The following is a 25395-nucleotide window of genomic DNA, read 5'->3' as shown; positions in this document are numbered from 1 at the left end:
CTGCTACATAACAAACACGAAAGATTACAGAGATATAGCAAGGAATAGTGAGAGCTCAACGCTTAATGTACATTTTTACGTGGGTTTGTTGCGCCCTCTTCAGTTAAAAAGAGGAAATCAAGTTGTTTTCACACGGCTGGGACTATTTATAAGTGCTGAGTTTGGTCTGTCAGGACCTGCCTAGTGAATATGCCTCAACGATTTATTTTAGCGAAATATTAACGCAACACTCAGTATCTGTCCAAATCACTTTAGGGTGTATGATCTGTCACTTCTGCAGAATAAAAAGATTTTACAAATGCTCCGAAGGGGAACCAAAGCCTGAAAGTCAAAGATGGGGTTTTTTGCGAGGCGCGAGCTACCAGAAAGCTCAACCGTTTTTTAGTTACCAGACAACGCGTCGCGAGATGGCGGCGGGAAAAGGACAGTTTCAACCGTACATATCTGTCTCATTCGAAACAACTTTATAACGGTTTTCCAAGATGGATGAAGACACATCACTGGTGAGCAAAGCTGGCAAATAACAGCGCTCGATTCTGCTTTTAGAAAACGCGAATATAGAAACGGTACAATTGGGATGCTATTGTATTATTATAGGTTAAATGATGACATGGTATTTGCTTTCTCTGCAGTGTTTTGTTTCCGTTTACTATGTCATTGTATTCTTAATATTAGGATATTAGGACAGTGTGGTCCGCAAACTGTTTTTTTCTTCTTTTTTTTTAGCTGTCCTTTGTTCCAGGCTTTGATCAAATACTATCGCTATGAAAAGCACTTCAATCATGTAGTAAATTCCGGCTGTTATAAAAAAAAAAGTAAATAAATAAAACATTAAGTTTTAGGCATGGTGCAAACTATCAAACAATCCATTTTAATTCCAGGTTGTGAGGCAACAAAACTTATAAACCTTTGCAAGGCACTACGTATGTTTTCCGTTTTATTCTGCTACATAACAAACACAAAAGATTACAAAGATATAGCAAGTAATAGTGAGAGCCCAACGCTTCATGTATATTTTTACTTGGGTTTGTTGCGCCCTCTTCAGTTAAAAAGAGGAAATCAAGTTGTTTTCACACGGCTAGGACTATTTATAAGTGCTGAGTTTGGTCTGTCAGGACCTGCCTAGTGAATATGCCTCAACGATTTATTTTAGCGAAATATTAACGCAACACTCAGTATCTGTCCAAATCACTTTAGGGTGTATGATCTGTCACTTCTGCAGAATGAAAAGATTTTACAAACGCTCCGAAGGGGAACCAAAGCCTGAAAATCAAAGATGGGTTTTTTTGCTAGGCGCAAGCTACCAGAAAGCTCAACCGTTTTTTTTAGTTACCAGGCAACGCGTCGCGAGATTGCGGCGGGAAAAGGACAGTTTCAACCGTACATATCTGTCTCATTCGAAACAACTTTATAACCGCGCTATATTGTACGTGCTTTTCCTTCCCCAGTCAATATCCTCACTTTTTGGCTTTAAAGCCAAGATGGAGGAAGAACACACATCACTGGTGTAACAGACTATTATATGTTTGAATGGAAAAAAAGGTGTGTTGCCAGTAGGTCGGACCCAGGCGGAAGGTGATCTCACAGGTACCGAGTGTATCCAACATTTGTCCATTGATTGCCCGAGAGTCAATATAGTTCCTTTTCAGGGGCCTGTTTCGCAAGGCAGGGACTGACATACGGAAGTCCGCACTGATCAGTGACACCGACGCCCCTGAGTCCACTAACATGGGAACCTCTGTGCCTTCGACCACACCCCTGACGAAGGAAGTCGGGTGGTCGGTACAGTCCAAATGAGCCATTACATCGGAGAAATCATTGTTCAAGGGGCCCCTTATAGAACTGGCTGGCATTTGGGCCTCAATGCCAGCTACTGGCCGTTTCCCTGACGGTCGTTAACCGCGTCCCGTTGTCGAGGCAGGAAGTGCACACTACGCCGTCTGGGCTCATCTTCCTGTCGAGCACGCCAGCTCGGGCTAGGACTCCTGCCCCCCAGCGGCCTAGAGGGGGAGGACACCCCAGAGCCGCGAGGCTGAAAACCCCTTTGGCGTGGGAACTGCCCAGATTCAGGGGAGCGACCACGTTGCTCCTCCCGAGAGCTCCTGGACCGGCAGCCCCACTCACCACAGGTACAGTGACAGCGTTCTCCTGAGGGCGAGCGAACGCTTTGCCCCCTCATGTCTCTATTCCAAGCCCTCAGCCTCTGATTGTCCTCATAAAGTTCTCTCATTTCCACTCTCATGGAGTACATGTCCTCCGTTAGCTTCTCAACAGCCTTCTGGAGATCCCCCGGAACTGGACAGATGTGCTACCACCACCGTAGGCAGCAGTACTCACATAGTCTCTCTGTAGGGCAGCTCTGGCATTCTCACAGCGCTCAGCCACGTGTAACGCCTCCTCCAAGTCCGTGGCACCCATCTCCAAACACTTGGCCTTCAACGCTGGATCCAAACCAGCCAGAAAGCGTCGAAACTTCTCTTCTCTCTGTGCAACATCACCATAATCCGGAAAGGCCTCCGCGACCAGCCGGCTCACGTCAGCAGCGTACACCTCCAGGCTTTCCCCAGGAGCACGCGCCCGGGCTGTCAGGCTGGCTCTGAAGCGGTCCATCAACTGCCTCTGTCCAAAAGCCGCCCCAGGTCTCTCCTTCACCATAGTATAATCCGACTTGGTCGCCCCAGGAGGCTGTCCCACAGCAGGAACGCGGACTTGCCGAGACGAGTAGGCAGAATCCTCACTAACTCCTCCTCACAGTTGCCGCCAGTCTAAGGAAACAACAAGATCTGAACGAATTTAATAAATACAGCTTGCTTGAAATGCATATAAATATTCAACAAAGTACTAATTATTAGTGGAAGTATGTGTACCCTCAGAACTACTACAAAGCTTACATGCTCACAGTTTTTGCAATGCAACATTGTGAGTCAATTAAACATTATAATTGTAAAATGTGGAAATATCACACATTATACGGTCATAACATTTGAAATTTGGGAAAATAAAGGTATTAGTACCTTTCCCATGAGAGCAAAAACATCCACTCTCTCTTTCAGGCCCTCGTCAAAGTACTTCCCAGCCTTCCTGACATAGGCGTCTTTCTCTGACGTAACATCTATCCAGGCTTTCAGGATTATGCCCTATAAAAAAAAAGAACAGCCCAAATTTCACCAACAAATGACACAAGATATGTTTTTTTTTTTTCATTCTGTGCAAACACATAGAAAATAACAAATTCTCACCTCTCTTGAGCCATTGGAGAGTTTGATCATCCTCTCTGTGTACTCTCTTGCTCTATCATTGCGGCCTAGCAGCCAAAGAAAGGTTCCAGCGTGGTACAGGCTCTTGGGTGGCGCACTTTTACGATCCTCTTTGACCTTTGCATCAAGCTGTTGAATAATGTCTTTGTCTGTGAATACAGAGAAACGTCTAGTATTGCCGACATATAGTACATATACAATTAATAAACAGACACGCGTGTAATTTATCCTCAGTACAGATGCAACTGTTTAGCAAAGCCCTCAGAGGTTTGTTGGAGAGCAAATATCATAGGGACCAAGGAACACAGCAGACAGGTCAGGACGACATTGCGTGTACGTTTATTAGCACAAAATTATCATAAGTGTTGAACTCAACTCAAGGTGCTGGTGCATGGAGATGTAGAGATACACAATTTATCTATAGGACAAACTATTAATGGAACGGCACAGTCAACATCTTTGGCAAGAATTGTCGTTCACATACCGAATCTGACTGAACTGACCGAGTTCTTTTGAAATTAAAATGGGCAGAACTTTAATTTTGGCAAAAATATACTCAAAAGACTAAAATGTGGTTCTAAACAGAACAGATTCAACAGGGCTTGATATAAATGCACTACACACTGTACTGATGTTTATTTGTAAGGAAATCTGAAAACTCTACAGTTATGTAATTAAATAACATTATAACTGGTGGTTGTGTAGTCATAAACAACAACAAAATTATCCAATAAATATTTTTTTGAAGGCATAAATGTTATGTCTTTGATTTGTGTCTGAGTGTTATATGTGAATACAGAGCCGGTGTCTCACCAAAATTTCATTATGGTTACATAATGACAATAAAGACTCGGATTACTGGATCACCTGGGTTTGCCTTTTTCTTTTCAGCATAGACAAGAGCCATCAGTGTGCAGAGGGACAGATCTCGATCATCTCTTATGGTGTCCAGTTCTGCTGTGGCTTCTTGAATTTCCCCTGAAGGACCAAATAAATAAATGTAAAGAATGTAAAGTATGGTAGAGACTCGTGTCCATTCAAATCTGATTTGTAATGCTTTAAAATCATACCTTGCATAAGAGTTGCGTATGCGTGGAAGAAAACGTAGACGGGGTCATGACTGAATTTCCTCTGAGCGGCTGAGGCGGAATTTACTGCATGATTGAATTGTTTTTCATAGCAGTAGTATTTGATCAAAGCCTGGAACAAAGGACAGTTAAAAAAAAAGTTTGCGGACCACACCGTCCTAATATTAAGAATACGATGACATGGTAAACGGAAACAAAACACTGCAGAGAAAGCAAATACCATGTCATCATTTAACCTATAATAATACATTAGCATCCCAATTGTACCGTTTCTATATTCGCGTTTTCTAAGCAGAATCGAGCGCTGTTATTTGCCAGCTTTGCTCACCAGTGACGTGTCTTCTTCCTCCATCTTAGCTTTAAAGCCAAAAAGTGAGGATATTGACTGGGGAAGGAAAAGCACGTACAATGCAGCGCTTTTACAAAGTTGTTTCGAATGAGACAGATATGTACGGTTGAAACTGTCCTTTTACCGCCGCCATGTCGCGACGCGTTGCCTGGTAACAAATAAAAAAACGGTTGAGCTTTCTGGTAGCTCGCGCAAACCCCCATCTTTGACTTTCAGACTTTGACTTTGACCTGCCTAGTGAATATGCCTCAACGATTTATTTTAGCGAAATATTAACGCAACATTCAGTATCTGTCCAAATCACTTTAGGGTGTATGATCTGTCACTTCTGCAGAATGAAAAGATTTTACAAATGCTCCGAAGGGGAACCAAAGCCTGAAAATCAAAGATGGGGTTTTTTGCGAGGCGCGAGCTACCAGAAAGCTCAACCGTTTTTTAGTTACCAGGCAACGCGTCGCGAGATGGCGGCGGGAAAAGGACAGTTTCAACCGTACATATCTGTCTCATTCGAAACAACTTTATAACCGCGCTATATTGTACGTGCTTTTCCTTCCCCAGTCAATATCCTCACTTTTTGGCTTTAAAGCCAAGATGGAGGAAGAACACACATCACTGATGTAACAGACTATTATATGTTTGAATGGAAAAGAAGGTGTGTTGCCAGTAGGTCGGACCCAGGCGGAAGGTGATCTCACAGGTACCGAGTGTATCCAACATTTGTCCATTGATTGCCCGAGAGTCAATATAGTTCCTTTTCAGGGGCCTGTTTCGCAAGGCAGGGACTGACATACGGAAGTCCGCACTGATCAGTGACACCGACGCCCCTGAGTCCACTAACATAGGAACCTCTGTGCCTTCGACCACACCCCTGACGAAGGAAGTCGGGTGGTCGGTACAGTCCAAATGAGCCATTACATCGGAGAAATCATTGTTCAAGGGGCCCCTTATAGAACTGGCTGGCATTTGGGCCTCAATGCCAGCTACTGGCCGTTTCACTCACGGTCGTTAACCGCGTCCCGTTGTCGAGGCAGGAAGTGCACACTACGCCGTCTGGGCTCATCTTCCTGTCGAGCACGCCAGCTCGGGCTAGGACTCCTGCCCCCCAGCGGCCTAGAGGCTGAAAACCCCTTTGGCGTGGGAAATGCCCAGATTCAGGGGAGCGACCACGTTGCTCCTCCCGAGAGCTCCTGGACCGGCAGCCCCACTCACCACAGGTACAGTGACAGCGTTCTCCTGAGGGCGAGCAAACGCTTTTATAGTGGGTCTAGAATTAATGTTTTACTAAAACAGACACCCCCATTTTTGAAAAGATTATTTTATTTTATGATGATTAGAACAACTTTCTAACATTAACTGACACATGTCGATGACCACCTAGTCAGTAAAGGGCGTTACTGTGAGTGAATGAACAAACGAGGAAACTTCTGTAGTCTCTGCCCGCGCATGCGCAATCAATAATAAACCGCTGCCAGCAGAGCCAGGTACAACGTATTAACGTGTCCGTTCCTCATCATTCACAGGTACTATTTGTAACTATTCCTAAACATTCTTAAAGATGAAAGTAATGTGAACTGTCTGTGACATTATAGTAACATTTTGAGAGAACTTGATCCGAGTTCTGATAAATATCTCTTTTGTTTTGCCGAGTCGAATAACGGCTACCGTTAGTTCTTTAACGGCTGGATTACAGAGAGCACACGGGATGTACCGATGTGCATGTAAAAGAGAATATAGTGTCCGTTTTATGTTTACTTTTTGTGTCTGAGCCAATGGCTGAAGTAATGTGAACTGTCTGTGACATTATAGTAACATTTTGAGAGAACTTGATCCGAGTTCTGATAAGTATCTCTTTTGTTTTGCCGAGTCGAATAACGGCTACCGTTAGTTCTTTAACGGCTGAATTACAGAGAGCACACGGGATGTACCGATGTGCATGTAAAAGAGAATATAGTGTCCGTTTTATGTTTACTTTTTTGTATCTGTCTTTGGTGATGGGAAGTTATTATTTTGATGAACATTAAGCTTATTTTGCAATGAAAGACATATACACTCAGAGACAGACACATGTAATGGGTTATTACGTTGCACTTTATTTTATTTTACAAGAGTATTTGTTTGTATTACTCAGGTTATTAACAATATTGTAAACTAAGAGGTCAATTGTATTTTGAGCTGTTTTGAAGTTAAAGACTGACAGTGTATTTTGACATGAATACTATCCCCATGTTATGATGTTTTGTGATATTCTCAAAGCAAGGATAGTTTGATATTTGTGTTTAAATGGAATGACTGAATGTTTAAGATTGTTGGAATCAATAATAAACCGCTGCCAGCAGAGCCAGGTACAAGGTATTAACGTGTCCGTTCCTCATCATTCACAGATCCACAGCGCATCCTGCCTGTGTATCGCTTGTGCCGGCCCAGATTTCCCCTAGGTCTGAGGCCGGTAACAATTGGGGGCTCGTCCGGGATCACCAGCGCCACCTAGTTGGGAGAGTGGGAACTGCTACAGAGAAGACCTGTGTCCAAAGCTTCAGGAAGGCTGCAGTGCTGTGCGTCATCCAGAGAGTAGAGGCTACAGAGGTTAAAGATGGCTACCACAACCCCTCGAAGGATGCTGGTTTTCAAAATCCGAAAGAGACTGCTTGCATTGAGTAGCAGCCAACTACAGGTCATCGCCAGTGCAATTGATGACGGATCGGGGCCGGACGCTGAGGGCCTTATGGCACTGAGTGAACCAGAACTGTTTGATTTGATTGACGATTTCTTAAGAAGCGAGAAGCTAAGCGGCATGGAAGATGAAGGCATGTCTCAGATTCTTCACCTTGACGACATGCTCGATCACCTGTTACAAGACACGAATGAAGAAGATACAGTCGGGGGAGCGAAAGAAGTCAGTGAGGCTGCACCCCCCCAGGAGGAGGATACAGACACTCGTCGACGGATCAGTTCGACTACTGCATCCATGGGCTACCACCTGCTGTCATCATCTGAAGAAAGAGACTTTCCCAGCCCTCAACCGACCACAGCCAGAGAAAATAATGGACCTGCCAGGAACCTTTCCACCACATCGCCAGCTAAGTCCACCACCAACAGCGCATTTGTCGCCCTTCCTGACCGTGCCAGCCTGTCTTCCAGTGTTGGTGAGCAGGTTGTAAAACTCACTGATGTAGCTGCTCTGTTTCCACGTAGAGAGTTTAAGATTCATGGTGGTCAGATTTCTGACACCGGGTCTGAAGTGTCCTACAGCAGCCTCTGTAAACAGATGGATCAAGGTTTACTGGAAGGGTTAAGTGAGACAGAAGTTATTCGCACTGTGTTTAAGATAACTAAACCTGGTACGTTCAGGGAGATGTTGACTAGCAAAGATGATCTTACTATGAGTGAGTTAAAAAGGTTTCTCCGCTCTCATATTAGAGACAAAAACGGGACCGAACTTTTTCAAGAGCTTAGTACCGCTAGACAGCAAGACAAAGAGGGCCCACAGCAATTCTTTTATCGTATCATGGGTCTAAAACAGAGGATTATTTTTGAGTCACAACAGCCAGGTGCAGATTTTTGTTATGATAAAAAACTTGTCCAAGGCACATTTCTTCACACTCTTTACCAAGGGTTAAATGAGAAAAATAGCCATGTAAGATGTGACCTGAAACCTTTCCTCACAAACTTACAGGTTACTGATGACCTTCTCTTAGAACAGATCACTAAGTCCACTAGTGAGGAGACGGATAGGTTGAAACGCCTTGGTACAATGACTAAAACCCGACCAGTGTCTGTAAATGCGGCTCAAACTGACCAGACTAAACCAACCGCCGTTGATACTGAATTACAGGCTAACCGCACTGCTATTCTAGAACTGACTGCACAGGTGAACTTGATCGCTCAACAAGTTGCCCGCGTTGTCAAACCTTTAGAGCCGGTGACCAATGGGAGCCCTTGTACCCCCTTCACCCGGCCCTCAAATCGATTCCAGATATCAGCTGAGAACAGAGGCAGATGTCAGGAGTGTGTGCAAAAGAACATTAGGAGCTGCCCACACTGTTTTGTTTGTGGCCAAGAAGGTCATAGAGCAGTTGGATGTCTGCAGAGAAAGGTGTCGGTAAACGAGAGGAGGTCACAGGAATGAGGCTGCCTGTGACCGTTGCCAGTAACAAGCCTCCAGCACAGGTTAACTCAGTTGAAACCACAAACCCAGTAGACTCAACTACACTGCTGTCCCAGCCCACATCTAGAAACCGGGTAGCACAATTAATTGGCAAGCGATGTATGGTCTCATGTGCAATGAATGGAGTCCCACTCCAAATGCTGCTTGACTCAGGGGCTCAGGTGACCATGGTGGGGAGAGCATGGATAGAGGAAGCACTACCCACTGTTAATATACAGCCACTCTCATCCCTATTCCCAGACCAACCGCTTGAAGTATCTGCAGCTAATGGCACCACGGTTCCTTTCGATGGATGGGCTTATGTTGACTTACAGATACGCAGTAAGAGCCATGGACACATTGACATTCAAGTACCCATACTAATAAGTCAGAGTTGTGTTAATGGTCCCCTTTTAGGTAGCAATGTCATTGCAGAGATGATCAAGGAAAACAAAGAACAGGTAGATATTACTGCCATACTGAAGGAAGCCATGAGTCTCAGTGAACAAACAGTGGAAACTCTGATCTCCATCCTCCAGATATTGTCCCCTGATGAAACACCTTCCCCTTGCCCTGTGCGAGTCGGAAAGAAAGGACTAACAATCCCTGCTGGTCAAATCTGTGAGGTGAGGTGCAGAGTCAGAGCATGGCCACAGGGTGGAACAATGCTATTTGAGCCCAGCCTAGAGAACAACTGTCCTGAGGGTTTAGACCCCCTTCCTACTTTAGTCGATGTCCCCTCAGGCTCATCAAAAATTGCAAAAATCCCCCTTCAGAACTTCACCAAACATGACATCTATCTGCCACAGAGAACCATATTGGGCACAATTGAGGGAATTAGTGAGGTAAAATCAATTACCCATTCTCCCAGCAACCCGAAGCAGACAACCAGTTTCACTGCTCAAACCTGCACTGCTCTGATTAGAGAAAAATGGCATCCACCTATTGACTTGTCACATCTCGAAGAGGATGAACAAAACATTGCCAGAGAGATGTTATATGAGGAATCAGATGTCTTTGCCAAGGATGATGCTGACATCGGTTGCATCCCAAATTTGAAACTCAAAATCCAGCTTAATGATGAGACACCTGTCCAAAAGCGCTATAATGCGATCCCAAAACCCCTGTATGGAGAAGTAAAAGAATATGTGCAGAAATTACTTGACCATGGCTGGATAAGAAAGTCCACCTCACCGTACTCATCCCCCGTGGTCTGCGTACGAAAAAAAGATAAGAGCCTACGTCTGTGTGTCGACTATAGGGCGTTAAATCTAAAAACTGTCCCAGACCGTCATCCGCTCCCGCGCATTCAAGACCTGCTGGACAACCTGGGGGGCTACTCCTGGTTCTCCATACTCGACCAGGGCAGTGCTTATCACCAGGGTTTTGTCGATGAGAGTTCCAGGCATCTGACCGCCTTCAGTACCCCTTGGGGATTATATGAGTGGCTTCGCCTCCCCTTTGGCCTTACCAACGCCCCGGCGGCTTTTCAAAGATGTATGGAGGGTGTACTTGATGGTATGAGGGACGAATGCTGCTCCCCTTATCTGGATGATGTACTTTGTTTTTCCAAATCATTCAATGACCACGTGGAGGACTTGAGGCGGGTGCTCCGTCGGCTACAGGAACATGGCATTAAGCTACGCCCAAAGAAATGCGAGCTGTTCAGACGACAAGTGCGATACATTGGGCGCCTAGTGACAAGTGAAGGCATCCAGATAGATCCTAAAGACCTGGAAGCAGTGTTACAACTTAAAGAGAGAGAACCGAAGAATGTGAGGGAAGTCAGGGGTCTGTTAGGCTTCCTTAGCTATTATAGATCGTTCATACAAGACTTCTCAAGAATTGCACGACCTCTGTTTCAACTCATAGAGGGTACCAGACAGCCAAGCAAAAAACCTGTTAAAGGTAAAAGTACCCCAGCTAAACAAACGGTGTTGAAGCCTGGGCCGCTCCTCTCCAATACACCTGTCCAGTGGACTTATGAACACACTGCTGTTGTTACTCGCCTTGTGGACATGCTAACCAATCCACCTGTTTTGGCCTACCCCGACTATAATTTGCCCTTTGTACTGAACACTGATGCATCCAATGAAGGGCTGGGTGCTGTGCTCTACCAGCAGCAGGGAGGCAAACTTCGTGTGATTGCTTACGGATCCAGAACACTTACACCAGCTGAAAAAAATTACCACCTCCATTCTGGCAAACTTGAGTTTTTGGCCTTGAAGTGGGCAATCTGTGACAGGTTTCGGGATTATCTTTATTATGCACCTACATTCACCGTGTATACAGATAATAACCCCCTTACTTATGTCATAAGTACAGCCAAGCTCAATGCGGTTGGACATCGCTGGGTGGGTGAGTTGGCAGACTTTCACTTCACCATAAAATACAGGCCAGGCAAGGCGAACGCTGACGCCGACACCTTGTCACGTTATCCAGTACAGCTGAAGGGTCATGTATCAGAGTACACTGAAACCCTGCCCCCTGAAGTTGTTTCCACTATATGGCAGGGGAGCAAGGCTGTTGCTGAGAAGGATGTGCCATGGATGGCAGCACTTCATCTCAATTCTGGTGATGAAGACGACCCCTCTGTGACAGTCCCCATCATCACCCCAGAAGACATCCGAGTTGCTCAAATGGAGGATGAATCGATCAATGAGGTGATGACACTGAAGAGGAGTGGATGGAACCCCAATGGTAAAGATAAAAGACGGATGGGACAAGAGACAAGGAGACTTGTACATGAATGGACCAAACTCAAACTTGACAAAGGAATTCTGTACAGACAGACAGGAAAATGGAAACAGCTCGTTCTCCCAAGTAAGCTAAAGGCAACCGTGCTCAAACACCTGCATGATGACATGGGACATGTCGGAGCTGACAAAGTCATCCACCTAGCAAGACAAAGGTTCTATTGGCCATTCATGCAGCGGGAAATAGAAGACCATGTCATTCGCCGGTGCTCCTGCATTAAGCAAAAAAAACCCACTGTCCCAGAAAAAGCGCCTATGGGGTCAATTACAACTAGTGCTCCATTTGAGCTCGTTTCTATTGATTATCTTCATCTGGAGCCAAGTAAGGGAGGATTTGAGTATGTATTAGTCTTGGTCGATCATTTTACACGCTTCGCGCAAGCGTACCCAACTAAGAACAAGTCAGGCAAGACAGCAGCTGAGAAAATCTTCAGTGATTTTATTCCCCGTTTCTCTTACCCTCAGATTTTGCACCATGACCAGGGACGGGAGTTTGAGAATAATCTATTCCAGCGGCTCCAACAGCTGTCTGGCATTGCTCACTCTCGTACTACCCCATACCACCCGCAGGGGAATCCGATCGAACGGCTGAATAGAACGCTGTTACAGATGCTGCGCACTCTCCAAGAGGAAAGGAAAACTGAGTGGAAAGATTATTTGCCCCATATAGTCCATGCGTACAATTGTACGAAACATGAAGCCACCGGCTATTCACCATTCTTTCTCCTCTATGGAAGAGCCCCACGCCTGCCCATCGACTTAGTCTTTGACCTGGGGACAGAGGAAGAAGTGCCAAGTCGCGAGGAATATGCACAGAAATGGGCTACTCGAATGCAAGAGGCTTACAGGATAGCCTCAGAGAATAGTCGTAACAGTTCAGCTAAAGGAAAAAAATACTACGACCGTGGTGTTAAAGGAATTGCACTTCAGCCAGGAGACCGCGTGCTTATCAGGAACCTCTCAGAGAGAGGTGGCCCTGGCAAACTCCGTGCTTACTGGGAGAAGACAGTGCACAGAGTTATTGAAAGGATGGGGGAGAGCCCTGTGTACAAAGTTCAAGCTGAAAAGGGTGACCAAACTACCCGTGTACTCCATCGTAACCTTCTCTTATCTGTTAATGACTTGCCATTCGAACAAGATGAGCAATCTTGTCATGCACCACGGCAACAAATACAGCAGAGACCCAAACAGACGAGCAGCAGAGAAGTAGATGAGCAAGATTCTGATGGTTCTGTTGACGAGGAGGGATATGTGTACAATCCCCGACGGCTGCCTGTGTACACAAGGAGAACAATCAGACATCAGAAGCCTCCATCTGATACATTCAGCAATCTCAGAGTAGGGGCACAAGAATTCCAACCTCCAAGACGTGCATCAGCTTCAGGTGCTGAGTACCAGCAAATGGAATATGCTCCCATTGTCGTACCGGCATCGGCACCAGCACAACTACAGGATGACACACCGTCTGCTGAGAATGTCCATGAACAAACTGGAACAGTTGATCGAGCAGATGATACAGGTCAAGGAGTGCCAGAGGGGATGGTTGAGCCTGATAGAGAGTCACAAGGTGGAGAGCTCTTAAGGAGGTCCACCCGCAGGGTTCAACCCAGAGAGAGATTCACTTATGACCAATTTGGGCAACCATCATACCAGCCCTGGGGACACGGAGTGAATGCTATGTTCTCGTTTGTTCCTTACCCCATGACTCCGTACCCCATCTTACTCGGAACAGACTACTACCCTACTCCGACTGTGTGGACTCATTAGACAGATGGCTTCTCCTAGACTGTTACCTGTCTAGGTTATTTCTTGTTGGTGTAGTTCTAGATGTCCGGAGACATCTCTTGAAGTGGGGGAGAGTATAGTGGGTCTAGAATTAATGTTTTACTAAAACAGACACCCCCATTTTTGAAAAGATTATTTTATTTTATGATGATTAGAACAACTTTCTAACATTAACTGACACATGTCGATGACCACCTAGTCAGTAAAGGGCGTTACTGTGAGTGAATGAACAAACGAGGAAACTTCTGTAGTCTCTGCCCGCGCATGCGCAATCAATAATAAACCGCTGCCAGCAGAGCCAGGTACAACGTATTAACGTGTCCGTTCCTCATCATTCACAGGTACTATTTGTAACTATTCCTAAACATTCTTAAAGATGAAAGTAATGTGAACTGTCTGTGACATTATAGTAACATTTTGAGAGAACTTGATCCGAGTTCTGATAAATATCTCTTTTGTTTTGCCGAGTCGAATAACGGCTACCGTTAGTTCTTTAACGGCTGGATTACAGAGAGCACACGGGATGTACCGATGTGCATGTAAAAGAGAATATAGTGTCCGTTTTATGTTTACTTTTTGTGTCTGAGCCAATGGCTGAAGTAATGTGAACTGTCTGTGACATTATAGTAACATTTTGAGAGAACTTGATCCGAGTTCTGATAAGTATCTCTTTTGTTTTGCCGAGTCGAATAACGGCTACCGTTAGTTCTTTAACGGCTGAATTACAGAGAGCACACGGGATGTACCGATGTGCATGTAAAAGAGAATATAGTGTCCGTTTTATGTTTACTTTTTTGTATCTGTCTTTGGTGATGGGAAGTTATTATTTTGATGAACATTAAGCTTATTTTGCAATGAAAGACATATACACTCAGAGACAGACACATGTAATGGGTTATTACGTTGCACTTTATTTTATTTTACAAGAGTATTTGTTTGTATTACTCAGGTTATTAACAATATTGTAAACTAAGAGGTCAATTGTATTTTGAGCTGTTTTGAAGTTAAAGACTGACAGTGTATTTTGACATGAATACTATCCCCATGTTATGATGTTTTGTGATATTCTCAAAGCAAGGATAGTTTGATATTTGTGTTTAAATGGAATGACTGAATGTTTAAGATTGTTGGAATCAATAATAAACCGCTGCCAGCAGAGCCAGGTACAACGTATTAACGTGTCCGTTCCTCATCATTCACAGATCCACAGCGCATCCTGCCTGTGTATCGCTTGTGCCGGCCCAGATTTCCCCTAGGTCTGAGGCCGGTAACACTTTGCCCCCTCATGCCTCTATTCCAAGCCCTCAGCCTCTGATTGTCCTCATAAAGTTCTCTCATTTCCACTCTCATGGAGTACATGTCCTCCGTTAGCTTCTCAACAGCCTTCTGGAGACCCCCCGGAACTGGACAGATGTGCTACCACCACCGTAGGCAGCAGTACTCACATAGTCTCTCTGTAGGGCAGCTCTGGCATTCTCACAGCGCTCAGCCACGTGTAACGCCTCCTCCAGGTCCGTGGCACCCATCTCCAAACACTTGGCCTTCAACGCTGGATCCAAACCAGCCAGAAAGCGTCGAAACTTCTCCTCTCTCTGTGCAACATCACCATAATCCGGAAAGGCCTCCGCGACCAGCCGGCTCACGTCAGCAGCGTACACCTCCAGGCTTTCCCCAGGAGCACGCGCCCGGGCTGTCAGGCTGGCTCTGAAGCGGTCCATCAACTGCCTCTGTCCAAAAGCCGCCCCAGGTCTCTCCTTCACCATAGTATAATCCGACTTGGTCGCCCCAGGAGGCTGTCCCACAGCAGGAACGCGGACTTGCCGAGACGAGTAGGCAGAATCCTCACTAACTCCTCCTCACAGTTGCCGCCGCTCCTGGCTGTGGCGCCGACGGCCACCTCTAGTTGTCTCGCCCAGCTGAGGAAACTCTGGCTCCCGTCCCCGGTGAAAGGAGGGGGGAGATCAATCTTAACATCACCGCCCGGTGAGTATCTGCCAAGCATGCTCGAACTGGGTTTAAAATGGTCCTCGTCTGCAAACCACATGTCCACTTAGCGCTGTTTTTCCAGCACCGCACGAGATTAGCCAGCAAGCTATATCGGAGATGCTAAGCTATCCAACTGGCACGTAGCCGTCACGGACAAAAAAAACAACAACAACGGGGATTCAGGAAACTCCCACCACCGCTGCCACCAATGTAACCGAGCGTTCTGGGTTCGTGAATACGGTGCGGCTAGCTATCTGTATTTATAGATATATCTGGATCATGTAAACAACAGACGGAATAGTGTGTTCAGCGGTAACCCCGCTTCTCCTCACTTTATTCTTCTCTCCAGCAAAACAAAACAACAACACTCACGTGCTCCCCATGCCGTACAACCCAGCGAACTCTCGCTCTCCGGCAACTAGAAAGGACGCACCTTCTTCTTCTTTATGTTTTTTTCTGGCGGTTGGCACGCAACGAAACGGTGCATTACCGCCACCAACTGGTTTGGAGTGTGGATCAGAATGAATTATAAATTAAACCAAACTACCAAAACAAACACCCCCAAAAAAAATAAAAAAAATAAAAAATAAAATCCTATCAATTAAATTACTTAATCTAAGATAATGAAACATAATCCCATAACACTCATCTCTTGAATTACTTCTAAGCATTTCTATTAAATCAAATTTTATTCTTTTCTTTTTTAAATTTTTAACCATTTCCCTTCTTTCTTCTTCATATTTCTTACAGTATATCATAATATGCTCAACTGTTTCTTGTTCCCCACAATATTCACATCTTCCAGTGTTATGCTTCCCTATTTTGAATAATGTTCCATTTAATCCTGTGTGCCCAAATCTATGTCTTGATATGATTGTTTCTTCCCTTCTGCTACTCCCTGCACAACTTATTTATCCCACTCTCCTCTGAATCATGTACAGCCACCGTCCTTTCCTCTCTTCCTCCCATTGCTTTTGCCACCTTTCCTTCATCTTCTGTTTAATAATGCTCTTTACTTCCATCTTACTAACTTTAATTGAGATATCTATGTTTTCTCTAATTGTAGCCTCCTTTGCAACCTTATCTGCCATTTCATTTCCTTTTATTCCCATATGTGCTGGTACCCACAAAAATATAACTGTAATTCCCATCATTTGAATTCTGAACAATGTTTGCTGGATTTCTATTAAAATATCTGGTCTACTATCTGAATGACTTCTCTGTAAACTGATTAATGATGAAGATGAATCTGAACAAATTATTACTCTGAGAGGTCTTATTTCCTCTACCCATTGTACTGCCAACAGAATTGCTACCATTTCTCCTGTATATACTGATATGTTATCACTGATCCTCTTTCCTATTGTAATTTTAAACTCTGGAACAATAACTGATACTCCTATCTTATTAACTAAACTTTTTTGATGCATCTGTGTATATCTGAATGAAACTATAATAACTGTTAATATATTTCTGTATTGTATCTGAATTCAAAATAAACTCCCTATCTTTGTTTTTCTTTTTTAATAATTTAAAATCTACTTTTGTTTCAGGTACTATCCAAGGTGGAACTGCTGGCATTGGTGCTGTCGGACTGAAAATTAAATCAACTAATTCTAACTCAGTTGCTTTTTGTTTAACTGTCCATCCAAAGCTATTTTTCTCCCTTTTCTCCATTTCCCAACAAGACTTTAAAGTGCTTTGTGCCGGGTGATTATCACTATGACCTTTTAAATTAGCCCAATAATTCAGAGACAACTGAGTTCTTCTCAGCTCTAATGGCATTTCTCCCATTTCCACCTGGAGTGCTGCTGTTGGAGTTGTTTTAAATGCCCCTGTACATAATCTCAAAGCCTGAAACTGGATGTTGTCTAACTTTTTTAAAGATGAACTCGATGCAGATCCATACACCACACAACCATAATCCAGTACTGACCTAATTAATCCGCAGTAAATGGCCTTCAATGCTTTTCTATCAGCCCCCCAATCACTTCCCACCAAACATCTCATAACATTTAACACCTTCCTACATTTGTCCAGTGTTTTCTGTATATGTACACTCCATGTTATCCCCTCATCAAACCATAACCCCAAAAACTTAAAGTGCTTTACTCTTTCTAATTCTTGATTATACATTTTTAGTTTTATCTCTGTACTAATTCTTTTCTTTGTAAAAAACATTGTCTTTGTCTTATCTACTGAGAATTTGAAAACCCCATTTATATGACCATTGTTCTATTTCTGTTATTGCATCCTGTAGCTTTTTAACAATAAATTTCACATTTTTTCCCCTCTTCCAAATTGCCCCATCATCCGCAAAAAGAGAAAACCCCATCCCATTCCCTATTTCCTTGAAAACATCATTAATTAATATAGAGAATAATAAAGGACTCACTATGCTCCCTTGTGGTGTTCCGTTTTCTACAGTATATTTTCTTGAGTAATTCTTCCCTATTCTAACTTGTATTGATCTCCCTTGTAAAGAATCCTTAATCCATCTATATATTCGCCCTTTGATACCTAATTGACACAGTCTAATTAACAATCCTTCTCTCCACATCATATCATACGCCTTCTCTATGTCAAAGAAGACAGCCACCACACTTTCTTTGTTAACCTGTGCTTTTCTAATTTCATGTTCTAAACATACAGCTGGATCCATTGTATTTCTCCCTTTCCTAAAACCACTTTGGTATTTAGCTATATATCCTTTCTTTTCCATATAATATGTTAGCCTTTCATTTATCATTTTCTCCATTATCTTACATATGTTAGATGTTAAAGCAATTGGTCTATAATTTCCTGGATTAGTACAATCTTTTCCTGGTTTGCGTATTGGCACCACCACAGCCTCCTTCCAGCTCTGTGGCAGTTTCCCATCCTCCCATACTTTATTATATAATTCTAATAATACTTCCTTTGATTTTTCATTGAGTTGATTTATCATTACATAACAAATCTGATCCTTTCCTGGTGCTGATGTCTTAGATTTCTGGATAGCACGTTTTAGTTCTGTCATTGTAAAAAGGGACACACCTTATTTTCCATTCAAACAACAGTCTGTTACACAGATGAGCAAAGCTGGCAAATAACAGCGCTCAATTCTGCTTAGAAAACGCGAATATAGAAACGGTACAATTGGGATGCTAATGTATTTTTATTATAGGTTAAATGATGACATGGTATTTGCTTTCTCTGCGATGTTTTATTTCCGTTTACTATGTCATCGTATTCGTAATAGTAGGACAGTGTGGTCCGCAAACTTTTTTTTTTGTTTTCTTTTTTTTTTTTTAGCTGTCCTTTGTTCCAGGCTTTGATCAAATACTATCGCTATGAAAAGCACTTCAATCATGTAGTAAATTCCGGCTGTTATAAAAAATAAGTAAATAAATAAAACATTAAGTTTTAGGCATGGTGCAAACTATCAAACAATCCATTTTAATTCCAGGTTGTGAGGCAACAAAACTTATAAACCTTTGCAAGGCACTACATATGTTTTCCGTTTTATTCTGCTCCAGAACAAACACGAAAGATTACAAATGTAACACGGGGAGATGGAGCCCGGACTGTGACAGAGGACGTGGCCCTAAAGCCAACTGGTAGGCCTTAAATCTCAAGTGGCCTAGGGTCTCCCAATTAAAAGTACCCAGGTAGGTCTGGCTTAAGAATTAGGAACCAGAAATAGTATACAAAATATGTTTTATTTCTACAGTCTTTTACCATAGACCCTTTTCACAGTGACGTCATGCAACTTCCGTTCTGCGGTGAAGCAGGGTATCTTTACTTCCGCTTTCTCCGCGAGCAGTGTTTTTACATAGGGAATTCACACAGTCCCTCACCAATCTACCAAAATTTCGTTTGGGAGACATGCACAGACTGGCACAAAAGCTTCCGGCCACACCAGCCTCCAAACTCGACAAAGATGACAAGTTCTTTGTGGAACAATACCTTTTTGATTATGAAGGTAAGAGCTTTGTCTTCTTAGCTCTGTTGTTAGCATAGATGCTAGGATAATGGTAGCTATGCTACCAACAGGACTTTTGTCATTTATTAGTTTTCTATTTCTCTATTATATTGCTATGCTAGCTTTATTGCTATATCAGCTTATCTGTTTCACAGCTTTTAGCCAATGAGTCACACCAGGGATATAGTTGATGTATAATGTTGAGCCTTTTCATACTTTGTTTTGGAACAGTGTCAATGCTGTTGGCCACTTGGTCACAGCTCTATGAATAAAAATGAGGAGCCTCATTCCCTCCCGTTTTTTTTTTTTTTTTTTTGTGTGTGTGTGTGTAGTAATTTACTGAGGTTGCAGACTTTGCAGTATCCCTCATAATTCCTCTGTGGGTTCAGTGTGTTTCTCAGTCTCGTCAGTAGATTTGGAGCCTCAATTAATAAAATAATTCTGCCCATTCCTGTTAAAACTGTGATAGTTTAGGACATCAAAGACTGAGAAAGACGCTGTCAATAATGTTGCATGCACACTGCATGCACACTAATAATCAGTTAATTATAGTATTTATGGATTATGCTGCTGTCAGGGCAAACCCCTTGTGTCCTATACTGTTATTTTTCAGGAACTGACCAAAAAAACATTGGTTTTTAAAAAACCTCAGACATCAAACTTCATATATTTTAGTTATTTATTACATAGATACTTCATAGCAGCTCTGTCCATTTTACCTTTTACCTGTCCTGTTTATCGTGCTGCCTTGCTCCGGTTCCCCTCTGCCTTACAGAAGAGCCTGCTGCCGAGCTCTGGTGGGTTCTCCCCTGAACTGTCAATTCTTTGCCGAGCTGTAGACCCTGATGCCTGATCCTGGTTCCAAGAAGTCTCTCTCCGGTCCGTCAGCTCCTGCCAACACCATCACCCTGTTCCCGTGCAGTTCTACCTCGCTGGTTACATCACCCTCCATCCCATCAAACCTTCAATAAAGACTTTCATTTTAAGTCCCTTGTGTGTGGTTCTGGGTTCATCCATAGACAAATTAGACTTAGACAACTTTATTTGTCATTATGTATGCACAGAGTGCGTACAGAACGAAATTCCGTTTGCATACAGCTTGAGAATTACAGTAAATTACAGCAGTGATTTAACAGTAAACAATTGAAATGTAAACAATGCAGGAGAAAGAGACAGTGTGCGATCACAGTGTACAGGTGAGTATTTTTAAAAACCATTTGTATGTGCAGAAATTAATTAATTTCTCAGATTAATTTCCTTTCATTAACAAATTGATTTTGACAGCTCTAATAAAAAATTATGTGGTGAGCCACTGAAATTATCTTGGGAATAGCTAAATTAACTTATAACTCAATTATCTTTAAGAAAGAAAGATGGAGTTTAATTTGTTAAAGACCACTTGCAGAAACATAGGTGTCCTCGGAAGAGAAGTGCTGACTGCAGGCGTAAGTGCTGCTGCGAAGGATTTTAAAATTTGGCCCCTCGTCTCTTCTTATTGCCGTCACCCAACGGGCTCCAGTCTCAGCATCAGCCGGGAAGTCATGAACACTGAGATATGGAAAGTTTTTTTTGTTGTTCGAACACTGTGGGACACTGCAGTAGCGGTTTCTCTGTGATTGTGCCATGCTTGGTGGATATGATGCTGCTGAGAGATGGACACAAGGGGAGAAAAAATAGAGTAATTATAATACTTTTTAAAACCTTTATTTAACCAGATAAACTCCCATTGAGATTAAGATCTCTTTTTTAAAGGTTGATCTGACTAAGAGGTCAGCAGCACATGTCATTACTAATACAGTATAATAAAACAATTTCAGGCTTCTACTTAAAATATACAGTATTTTGCACAAAAACAAAAAAAAAGTGCATTAATATAAGTGCAAATAATATTATGAAGAAAATTCATTATAATACACAAAATTCAGAAACAAGTACTGTCCAATAGACCCACGGTCATTTTTTTTAGGAATGAACAAAAAGATTCAAATGGAATAAGTTCTTTTTAATTCAGTGACTGCAATTATATATAACATGTCACCATAATCAAGTAAGGGGAACAATGTAGCAGATAAATGTCGCTTTTTTCACTCGTGAACAAGATTTATTTTTATAATGGCAAAGCTACAGTAATCATTTTATAACATCTACATCAGATTAATGACAGGTAAAGTAAGCTAACAAGCTGCTCCATGTTAGCTTTGATCTTCATGTTACTGTCCCAATCAAAGCATCTATATAACAGCAATGATCGCTACAAATACTAAGGAAAATAAAGATAGTCAATAAGACACGTTTAATATGGACCTTACCAGAGGGGCCGCTTTTCATTGGCTGATGCCCATTCTACGTCATAGAGTGGCTACAACGTTCGAAGAAGTCTCACAAACACAAGCTAATGTAGTGCTAGACTACTGCTGTACTAGCATACCGGCATAAAGTTTTCGAGTTAATAATCGAAAAATAATAAAAAATAATGGTTCTCCATTGCCAGTGGGGTATCTGTACTGGTGATGTCAGATATCCTGATCGTATTTGTGGTGGGAAAATTCACAGATTTCCAAAATCAGGTGCAGAATGCCGGGCTTGGATCAAAGCTTGTGCACGACCACACGAGCAGCTCAACCTTCGTAGGATCAACAAGAACAAGGGAGTGTGTGCTGGTGTACGTATTATAAATTTGCTTTAATACTTAAAGCAAATTTATAATACTTATTGCTTATTATTTATTTATTTATTAGCATTTTGTCGGCGGGGATGGGCCAACAGCGTCCCATCCTTATCCGACACCAGCAGACAGAGCGCGAGTGCATAAAGCTAGGCGCGTACCAAAAAGAGCATCGGAAAGTGCAAGTAGGCAGGACAGCAAAGACAAGAGACCATCGATTAGAGCAGAGAGCTTGTTAGTACACACAATTTGGACGAAACTGTTCCTCGTGTTAGCCACTCTAGCACCAAGTACAGCGTATCAGGCTAGCCACACAAACATTTGCCAACAAACCACAGGAATTATCCACGGATTTCAAAAGTAACAGACAAAACGATGAATGCACAACTTACCCAGCCTTGCAAGAACAATAGGCATCAGTTATCTTGTCCACATCTATATTAATGCTGGGGGAGTGAGGGTCTGCCGTTTCCCTCATCGACCGATAGCATTTTGCTGTGACCTGCACAACTTTGGAGGCATCGCGTGGCTCAAATACCTTTAACTCATCCAAAAATGATGACATGAACTTGTTAATTCCTCTGTCCATTGTTGTCGATGATATTTTTTCAAAATCAGGCAGAAATGACGCACTAATCGAGTCAGGAATACTCCGCAAAGAATCAGTCCAAGTGGAAACCGCCATGTTTACATAGAAACTTCCGTAGAATTAAAGCGCTGCGAGGCTTTGTTTGTGAGACTTCAGAATTTTAGGTCAGTTGTGGGCGGAGCTTGGTAAGGTCCATTGTGCTCTCAGTCTTACCTAATGAAATCACGCTGATTACTGATGGGTAAAAGTTTGGTAAGGTAAGCTAACAAGCTGCTGCATGTTAGCTTTGATCTACATGTTACTGTCCCGATCAAAGCATCTATATAACAGCAATGATTGCTACCAATACTAAGGAAAATAAAGATAGTCAATGCGACACATTGTGGTCTCAGTCTTACCTTATGAAATCGCGCTGATTATCAGTGAAACACCTCTTCACCTCCCGAATTTTCTATGTAAAAGCATGTAGCCGGAAGTAAAGATACCCTGCTCCGCTTCAAAACGGAAGTTGAGTGACGTCATGTGAAAAGGGTCTATATTAAAAATAGACTTTATTATACCAATCTAAAATCCAATAAAGCACAGGAACACAGGACAATACTAGAAACAATCTGAGAATTAAACACAAACAACTGCAACCCAAATTAGTAACAACCAAAGACACAAAATAATGTTAAATAACCAAAAATATGGAGCCAGATGGGTCTCGATATTCACAAATGCACAAATAAATCCACACACACACAGGACAAGATCCACGCAAGCACAGGCCCGATTCATGCAAGCACAAAAAAATCCACACGTGCACAAAAAAATCCACGCGTGCACAAAAAAATCCACGCGTGCACAAAAATATCCACACGTGCACAAAAATATCCACACGTGCACAACAAAATCCACACGTGCACAAAAATATCCACACGTGCACAAAAATATCCACACGTGCACAACAAAATCCACACGTGCACAAAAAAATCCACACATGCACAAAACAATCCACACACACACAGAACAAGACCCACACATCCACAGCTCTAGGCTTTAAACCGCACAGCATTTGTGTGTGGATTTTTGAGACTGTCCTGCCGTCTTGGGATTCACACAAGCATTTTTTTTAAACAGAGAGTGGTTTGCAACCAATCAGAAGCCTCCCTTGTATAAGCCAATCGCTGGAAAGTACTCCACGTGGGCTGACTTACTCATAAGCCAATCACATTCAACCTGTTCAGGAAGCGCGTAGTATGAACACAATGTGCTCTCAGGCTTCAGCGCGCAGCAGCCGTTTGTCTCCCTCTCTCTCCGCAGGTGTTTGCACATGAGCGGAGGCGCCCAGCTGCAGGTGTCCGCTCCCACCCCCCCGGCCTCAGAGCCGACGTCAAAAAACGCTTCTCTGCTCCCTTCAAGTCGCTTCGGATCCGCCCGCAGCGCTCCTTGGTCTCTGAGCTCCCAACATCTAACTCCGCGGGCCTCTTCCGTCTGGTCTCCAGCCGGCCAGTAGTGATTCCCTCCGAGCTCTCATCGGCCTCGCCGTTACCTGCTTCTCCTGTGCTCTGACGATTCGCCCCTGGCGCCCATGTCCCGCCAGCCCTGTGGCGGATAGGGCGGTAAAGTTGGATATTAAAGCTCCGCGGAATCAGCGGCATCTCGCTCACGGTTGATCCGGCTGATGGACCCCGATTTCAGCCAGCATCTCTCAGCTGCTCCCTCCTCTCACACGCTGTGGGAACTAAGCACTCTTGAGAAATAAAAATCAATAAATTTCATCTCTTGGGATCAGCTAAGATAAAACGAATATAAAATCATGCCAATAAATAACATCTGTAAGGCACACTGTTTTTATTCCATTTTAATCTGTTAATTTTTTAAAGATATTTGTAAGACAAAAGTTGGGATTTTTCTTCAATAGCTCCCTGGTCATGTGACTCACTGACTCAAAACCTGTGTTAAATTGTTCTATATTAGCCTGATGGGCCACACATTTTTATTCCATTTTAAGCCTTTTTATATTTTAAGATTTATTTATAATTAAATATTTCTTCAATAGCTTCCAGGTCACTGACTCCAAATCTGTGTGAAATTGTTCTACATTAGCTAGATGAGGCACAACCTTGATGTTGAAACAAAGGACAGTTTCATTGACATAACAATTTCACACAGATTTGGAGTCAGTGAAATATTTAATGAGTCACATGACCAGGGAGCTATTGAAGAAAAATCGCAACTTTTGTCTTTACAAAGTTTTGTAAAGACAAAAGTTTTTGTCTGTACGGCGAGGCCGATGAGAGCTCGGAGGGAATCACTGCTGGCCGGCTGGAGACCAGACGGAAGAGGCCCGCGGAGTTAGAAGTTGGGAGCTCAGAGACCAAGGAGCGCTGCGGGCGGATCCGGAGCGACTTGAAGGGAGCAGAGAAGCGTTTTTTGACGTCGGCTCTAAGGCCGGGGGGGTGGGAGCGGACACCTGCAACGGCTGCTGCGCGCTGAAGCCTGAGAGCACATTGTGTTCATACTACGCGCTTCCTGAACAGGTTGAATGTGATTGGCTTATGAGTAAGTCAGCCCACGTGGAGTACTTTCCAGTGATTGGCTTATACAAGGGAGGCTTCTGATTGGTTGCAAACCACTCTCTGTTTAAAAAAATGCTTGTGTGAATCCCAAGACGGCAGGACAGTCTCAAAAATCCACACACAAATGCTGTGAAGTTTAAAGCCTAGAGCTGTGGATGTGTGGGTCTTGTTCTGTGTGTGTGTGGATTGTTTTGTGCATGTGTGGATTTTTTTGTGCACGTGTGGATTTTGTTGTGCACGTGTGGATA

The 25395-nt window shown here is 43.2% G+C and overlaps 2 protein-coding genes and 2 long non-coding RNA genes across 5 annotated transcripts in view; 3 read left to right on the top strand and 1 right to left on the bottom strand.

Annotated features, from left to right (window-relative positions):
• The window catches only part of ttc21b (tetratricopeptide repeat domain 21B), a 54933-nt gene that overhangs the window by 481 nt on the left and 29057 nt on the right, over positions 1 to 25395 (top strand). The window lies entirely within an intron of this gene.
• Positions 1330 to 15522, bottom strand: LOC118563733 (tetratricopeptide repeat protein 21B-like). 2 transcript variants are annotated; one of them, XM_036139395.1, is made up of 6 exons: positions 14825 to 15522; positions 4328 to 4457; positions 4125 to 4235; positions 3240 to 3406; positions 3015 to 3137; positions 1330 to 2765 (listed from the first exon to the last, which is right to left on the bottom strand). In XM_036139395.1, the coding sequence occupies exons 1-6, from the start codon at positions 15140 to 15142 to the stop codon at positions 2649 to 2651; spliced, it is 966 nt and encodes a 321-aa protein (XP_035995288.1). In that variant the 5' UTR covers positions 15143 to 15522; the 3' UTR covers positions 1330 to 2648. The 2 variants fall into 2 exon arrangements, with proteins under 2 accessions (XP_035995288.1, XP_035995289.1); XM_036139396.1 differs by having other exon boundaries at positions 2751 to 2783; positions 14825 to 15496.
• LOC118563735 lies at positions 5962 to 14552 on the top strand. The gene is made up of 2 exons (XR_004931398.1): positions 5962 to 7036; positions 13682 to 14552. It is a non-coding gene; the product is annotated as an uncharacterized LOC118563735 (long non-coding RNA).
• LOC118563734 lies at positions 15522 to 16880 on the top strand. Its single transcript, XR_004931397.1, has 2 exons — positions 15522 to 15605; positions 15715 to 16880. It is a non-coding gene; the product is annotated as an uncharacterized LOC118563734 (long non-coding RNA).

Source organism: Fundulus heteroclitus, chromosome 7 (assembly GCF_011125445.2).
Source record: "Fundulus heteroclitus isolate FHET01 chromosome 7, MU-UCD_Fhet_4.1, whole genome shotgun sequence".
NCBI classification, from domain to species: domain Eukaryota; kingdom Metazoa; phylum Chordata; class Actinopteri; order Cyprinodontiformes; family Fundulidae; genus Fundulus; species Fundulus heteroclitus.
The sequence above is the reverse complement of the archived record's forward strand: the minus strand, read 5'-3'. Positions and strand labels throughout refer to the sequence as shown.